We start from the raw sequence: 7200 nt of genomic DNA on the forward strand, positions 1-7200 counted from the left end.
AGATGCAGATGGACAGCCGAGTCTTGTCCCATTGAGGTGGCTCTTCTATGTTGTGCCATGCATTTATGAAGTGGCTGTTTGGTCTCTCCAACATAGAGGTCTGAGCATTCCTCGCTGCTGTACAGCAAATACTATGTTGTTAAGTTTGTCTTTGGGATGAACCCATTTTTGTCTGAGTGTGTGGCTGGGTCTGTGTTAAACAGCAACTTTCAGAAAAGAAAAATGATGCAAGTACTGCTGCTGTGTCTGCTGAGCTTCACGGAGTGCTCTTGATGCTGTTGGTCCACTAATGCAATTGTGACAACCTTTATGGTTTGCAGTGAGATACAGAACTTTGGTTTTGGGCAACTGTTAACATTTTCTTGGTTAGTTTGCATGAATTAGCTGGTCTGTGTGATGTGCTTATACAGCTCATTGACTAAGCTAGTTAACTATTATATAGTTACATAACTGCTTTACTTTGATTTCAAATGAGCTTTACCATGCTAATATATTTATTTTGTCACATTTTATTCTCTTTCCACTCTCTTTATTTGATCTGTTTGATGTTAACTTTCAGGTGCTAAGTAAAGGAATTTCCCCACTTCAGGGTATACAAAGTATATTTTCTCTTAAATAACAGTCTACGATCAGTGACAAGTGGCATTTAAAAAAGAATGAATAATACAAATCCAGAAATGTAGTTTTTATACCATTTGTTACTCACAGTACCAAACGAATATTACAAAAGCATTTGAGATAAGAGGTCCTATCAATATGTAAAAACAAAAACAGTAAATTGCACAAACTTACTTTAACCTTATAAACAGTTATTTGATTTGAAGAAAGTAGCTAAAACACACGAAGTAACAACAGGCCTTTTGTACTGTACATATGAATACTATGACATCTGCTTTTCAAATTAAAAGCCTGTGTTTGAATTCCTGACAGGCTCGCAGCTCACCTGCCCCAGTCAAAAAATGGTGTGTGGCAGTCTTTTTAGTCAGTTCATTGACTGTAATGTGATTTTTTGTCTTTATCGTTTCATGAAGTTTTCCAGGGAGGCTGGCGTCCTCTGAATGGAGTGGATATTTCTCTTCACTCTGTCCTCTAAGGAGGAGCTCGCGGCACTCTCCAGCTTCATGTTGCTGCAAGATGACAAAGGTCAGTTACTGAAACTTAAAATGCACAAACACACACAAATAACTGATCTGATTATCAGACTTGTGTCCACAAACATCACACTCTGAACTTACTGGATGAAGCCAGCGTGGCGGTCATGCTTGGCGTTTTGTTCCCTCTGCTTCTCCTGCTCGTCCTGCCTCTTATAGCGCTTCACATTATTCTCCCTGTCTTCCTCCCGCTGCTTGGCTTGGTCCATCATCTCACGCCTCTTTCGCTCCATCTCCTCTGCAGAGAGCTTCCTACATCAGACAGAACAACATGGAAAATTAACCAGTTCAGCGTGGGTGGTGATAAAGATGAGATTTTATGTAACATGTTACAATTTAAGCAGCTCATCTTAACACACGTATCACAGTTACAACATCGATAATATTTACAAGTGCTTGCAAAAAAAAAAAAAAAAAAAAAAAGAGCAGATCAAAGCAGTTATTGCAATATTTAATCAGTTATCATACAAATACGTTCACAAACATACTTTTTGGAGATGTGTACACTCTTACTTGGGCACGTGGTTCCTCTGTCTCTGGTAGCGGTCCTTCTGTGGGCTGGGAGCTCTAGGTTCCTGCTTCTTTTCACTCCGATGTGAGGAGGATGAAGAGTAGGAGCGGCTGTCCTTGTAATTCCTGTGAGGTGATCGGGATCGGCTCCTCTCACGCCGCCCTGAGTGACCGGAGGAGGTCGAGGTCTGTTGATATCTGTCTGTTGGGAGCTGAGGGAAAAGACCAATAATCAGCAACACATTTCAGGAGGGTCTCCCCTTACAGTGGATTGGGCCAGAAACCCCCAAGAAAAAGAAAAGCTGCATGCTGCTTTTAAAAAACAAAACAAAGAAACAACAAAAACCCAACAACACTTGCAAAGAAACTTTAGCTCCCTGGTCACCGGGAGTCCCTTATTTCTACTTGTTGAAGGCTTTCAACTTCTACTCTCGTGCTGTGTGTGCAGCTTACACAGAGAACTGTGGGTCAGAATGGCAGAATGTGAACACACTCATGCATGCATATTAAAGTTTTCCAGGCATGCTGAAGAAGGTTAATATTTTGTGGATATTTACTTAAAATATTTACTAAAAACACTTTAAAGATGAAGCGATTGGTTTTGCCAGTGCACATCTGATTAATCACTTCCACACCAGTTACAACCCACTCATGATGCAGAGAGTTTCCCTTAATTTGGAACTAATGAAGCAAAGCATGACTCTACCCTTTAAACTGATGAGCTTTGCTGTTTAGTTATGGCACCTTTACTTTTCACAAATACAAGCTTGAACTTAAGACACTCCGCAGACTTTCCCTTTAGAGGCTCTAGGACTGTTTCCCACACAGTGGATGTCTCAGAGATCAGATGCTGAAAATGCAGGATAAGTCATGTGCATGTGTGTGATCACAGTAGCTGTGGTACAGACCTGTAGACCATAGCCTGGATGATGATGATGAGAATGAGATTTGGTGTCTGAGGAGTTGTCTCGTGGGTGTGACCTGAAAAACGAATAAAAAATGATATATAAAAAAAGTGGTACTTATGAGCAATTTGCTGGTTTACACAGAAGTCTCATAACATACTGCAATCATTTCTGAAACAACCTCTTTACTAGCCTGTGTTTCTTCTCATCGTCTTCCTCCGAGCTCGAACTTGAACTCCTCTTATGCTTCTTTTCCTTCCTTCTGTCTTTGTCTCCTTTCTTCTCCTTCTTCTCCTTCTTCCTCTTCTTTTTCTTGTCTTTCTTGTCAAGGTTTTGGCGAAGCTATTTAAAAACAACCAAACAAATACAAATATTTACATGATAGAAATCATCAGCCTGTAATAATAATGCTTTTTAGGATGTTATATCTCATTAACCTACACCGATACCAGCTTTTTGGACCTTAACGTTACCATTTCTTTAATTTTCTTCATCTTTACTGGATTAGTCAGGACTTCTCTCTTCTTTGCTTCCTCACGTTTCCTTTACAACACCAACAAAACGCAAACATGATCATCTGCAAATTTAACAATATCTTCAGAACAAATCAAAAGAGAATGGCACGTTCACTCACCTGATTTCAAACAGGGGGTCTTCCCTGATCTTGGCAGCCAAATCGAGGCTGGAGGCAGGGGTGGCGGGGTTAAATATGGACCCAGGCAGGAGGCCTGTCTCAGCTGAGGGACCGCTCTCTGGCTCCTCATACTGGTCAGTGATCTGCTTGTCAATGGGGCGCCCAAGCAGGTACTCATCCCTGGACACCTGACCGGCAGGGCCCTGGTACATCCAGTCCAACCGATCATCTTTTTTTCTGTCACCATCCAATAAAAGTACAGCATATCTCAGACACAACGTTCCTCTTTGAACCATTAACTTATCGTTCCTCATAACACAGGAGATAACTCACTTTAAGACGCCGGTTTCCTCCGCATATTTTGTCATTTCCTCTCGGGCTCGTTCCTCCTTCAGCTGCTTCTGGAGCTCCTCGATCTTTTTACGTTCAGCCTCATGTTTCTGCTCAGCTTTCCAGACACGCTCAATGTTTTTCATAGTCTGGGGGTGCCAGCTCTTTTTCAAGTTCTGGTAGAAAACACGTCAAAACCATCAACGGCTACATCATTGGAAACCACCAGGAGCTCCCTTTTAGTAGACAATAACTAGCCGAAGCCTTTAATATCTATAGTTCTTAATTTTAATTATTTTATTCTACCGCAATGATCCAAATGTTATTTGACAACAAAATCTATAATATTTCATATCTATAAGTACATTCTACACAGAAAAATAAGTAAAATATTTATTAAAGGTTTCTGATATAAAAATGTACTCATATTTATAATCCTCAACTAGTTCAGAATAAGAAGACCGAAATTAAAGGAATTATAGCCGAACTTAACTATGCTTCCTACAGAATTCCAAAAGCTTTTAATTCAAGCCCTAAATGTCTGTGTATGACATGTAAGCAAACATCTATAAATTAACCATTAATTTCAATGGAGTTTGGTATTAGCGTTGTTTCTTCCCCGGCGCATGCGCCCGTAGTAAAAGATTAAGACTCAGACTTACCAGATCGCCGCCTCCCATCTTGAAAAACGTTTCTTTTCAGTCCCAAAGAGAAATGGAAATGGCCAAAACTGACCGTTAGCGACTGAAGGTGAAACCACCAAAGTTTTTCACCAGCTGGAAAATGGAGCTGCCGACGCTTGAGTGTGACGCGTTTTGTGTATATCCTGTTTTTAATATTTCGTCTTCCGGTTTTAGCTCATGGTGCTTTCACTGGTCCTTTAAAAAACTCAGTTAAATAAGGTGCTTTCGGTGGCAAGCATAGACTACATGTGTAAAATCTTTATTAAAATTATATATGTGTGTATTATTATGTTACACATATAGGTTTCTATATTAAAGGCACTATTATACATAGTTATTTTTAAAAGAAAATGAAACCGATATACAGTCTACTGCTGAAACTGACTTAAAATTACAACAATATATTTTGTCCAGCTAAGAAGCCTTTAATGAAGCCATTAAAATCCTGCCATGAGTTCTGCCTGTTTAAATATTTATCTAAGAGCCGTATGTTGTCCCTGAACGCAACACCCTCAGGGGGTTAATTTGGGTCATTTAGACTTTCATCCTTAGATGCGTCTTACCAAGATTTACGGTGTAAAATATGACTAAAACTTCAAAGTAATAAAATCTCCCATCAAAGGTGAGTCATAAGTAATTTTTTTTATATTTTCCAGAAAAACTATTTTTTACCAGTCAAACTGACAGTTCTGAAAGTAACCATTTCCACACAATTAATTATTAAAATATTTTGTTTTTAATCCTTTAGTAGGAAATTTTTATTTTTAAATCAATGTTTGCCTTACAGTTTATTATTTTAGTTTGATTTAAAGAATGTCTGTATTTTATTACAGACCTTCTGTCAGGTTGTGTGGCCAAACAACTGTTTGTTTGTTTCAAAGCTTAATATTATTTGCATATTGGCCATTTTATTAGTTACACCTTTCTAATATCACTGGACTCCCTTTTTTGCTGTCTCAAATCTTTGTGGTGTAGAATCAACAAGGTGCTTAAAACATTCCTTGGGGATTTTGGTCCATGTTGACATGATAGCATCCCAAGCTGCAGATTTGTCAGCTGCACATGATGAGAATCTCCTGTTCTACCGCATCCCAAAGGTGCTCTATAGGACTGAGATCTGATGACTGTGGAGGTCATTTGATTACAGTAAACTCAATGTCATGTTCAAATATTTTGTGTCAAGGTGTGATGTACCCCACGAAGCAGTCGCCAGAAAATGGGTACACTGTGGATGGACAAACCATCTATGTCAGGGTGGAACAGAATGAATGATCAAATATATTTTCAGATACAATCCCCTTCATGAGTAAAGTCATCTGGAGAAGAAATCAAATAAATAATTGTTGTGAAAAACCTATCTTTAAAAATGGTCCATTGTGAAAAAGAAATTAAGACTCGTAAGCAAGATGATTGCACATCGTTCTCACTTTCCTTCCTCCAAATTAGAGGCGGGGTTTAGAAGGTGGCAAGAAAGGGACTTCTAATGTTGGGTCAGCTATTTGAGGCAGACGAGCTGATGTCTTCTGAACAGCTTCAGCTCAAACATGCAGCACATGATTTTTCAGAGGTATTTATAGCTGAGAGCCTATATGTACAGAAACACAAAGAACGGGACAAGCTATGTGCCACACCACCAAGTATGGAGCAATTCTTTATGTTAACAATCAAATGAGCTATTAGATCAATACGTTGGGCACCAGATGGATTAAAAAGCAACAATTGGATATTCCTACTGAAAGTTGTTTTATTCATTGCTAAGAAGATGATCACAGTAACCTGGCTGAGGCCACAGTCCTCAATGGTGGGTCAATAGAAGGAGAGGGTGAAGGAGGTTTACAAATTTACTTTCATTACAATGAACCTCGGTACTTCCTCTTTAATTCCTCTGATTTTTACTCCCACCACCACCTTTCTTATCCCTAATTGATAGATATATGATCCATACTGTTAGATCTCAGAGTGTTTTTATGACCCCTGGCGGATGTTATTATTTATGTTTGGTTAGTCCTTATTTCTCTCATTTCATGTAGTTATGGAGCAAATATGGAGCATAAGAATGCCAGAAATTGTGGGCTGATTTTCAGAAAGAAAGAAAGAAAGATGTAATTGCACCGACACTAGAAGTTAAAAAACTAAAAGGATAAACATGGTGAGGAACAATACTCAGGTAGGCCGTGGCATTTAAACAATGCTCAGTCGGTACTAGGGGTCGAAGATGTGCCAATAAAATATCCCCCACAACACCCCCAGAAGCCCAAACCATTGACACAAAGCAGGTGGATTCATGCTTCATGATGTTTACACCAAATAATGACTCTACTACCTGAGACTCATAACACCAGGTAAAGTTTTTCCGATCTGTTATGGTCCAACTTTGCAGAGGCTGTGAGTTGTGGTCTCAGTTTCCTTATCTTAGTTGACAAAAGTGGCACTCAGTGTGGTCTTCTGCTACTGGGTTCAACATGTATGCTCAGGGATACTTCCCGGCATACCTTGGTTGCAAAGCTTGAATTAATACTGCCTTCCTATTGGCTCGAAGCTGTCTGGCCATTCCTCTCTGACCTCTGGAATAAACAAGGAATTTTCACCCGGACAACTGCGCTCACTGGATATTTTCTCTATTCTTTATGAACCCAGAGATGGTTGTGTGTGAAATCCCAGCGGATCAGCAGTTTGTGAAATACTCAGATAAGTCCGTCTGGCACCAACAACCATACCACAATCAAAGTCATTTAAATCCCCTTTCTTCCCCATTCTGATGCTCGGTTTGAACCTCAGTAGGTTGTCGTCACAATGTCTACATGTCTAAATGCACTGAGTTGTTATTGTGTGAATGGCTGATTAGATATTTGCATTAACAAGCAGTGGAACAAGTGAGAGCATTATTAATATTATTATTTGTCTCTTATTAATTGAGTGCAAATTAAAACGAAAAGAAATTCAGAAATTCTGCCTCCTATAAATAAAAGTTAAACATGAACACAGAA

The 7200-nt window shown here is 39.3% G+C and overlaps 1 protein-coding gene across 2 annotated transcripts; it reads right to left on the minus strand.

The window, feature by feature from the left end:
- Positions 1–664: 664 nt before the first annotated feature.
- On the minus strand, positions 665–4365 carry cwc25 (CWC25 spliceosome associated protein homolog). Of its 2 annotated transcripts, none has more exons than XM_082537521.1 (9): positions 4193–4365; positions 3534–3706; positions 3201–3437; positions 3040–3109; positions 2748–2908; positions 2570–2642; positions 1665–1873; positions 1236–1403; positions 665–1127 (listed from the first exon to the last, which is right to left on the minus strand). In XM_082537521.1, exons 1-9 carry the CDS (start codon positions 4208–4210, stop codon positions 1016–1018), a joined length of 1221 nt encoding a protein of 406 aa, XP_082393647.1. In that variant the 5' UTR covers positions 4211–4365; the 3' UTR covers positions 665–1015. The 2 variants fall into 2 exon arrangements, with proteins under 2 accessions (XP_082393647.1, XP_082393648.1); XM_082537522.1 differs by having other exon boundaries at positions 2760–2908; positions 4193–4364.
- Positions 4366–7200: the final 2835 nt, after the last annotated feature.

The sequence above is a fragment of the Aulonocara stuartgranti genome, assembly GCF_965226115.1.
Source record: "Aulonocara stuartgranti genome assembly, chromosome: 6".
NCBI lineage: Eukaryota > Metazoa > Chordata > Actinopteri > Cichliformes > Cichlidae > Aulonocara > Aulonocara stuartgranti.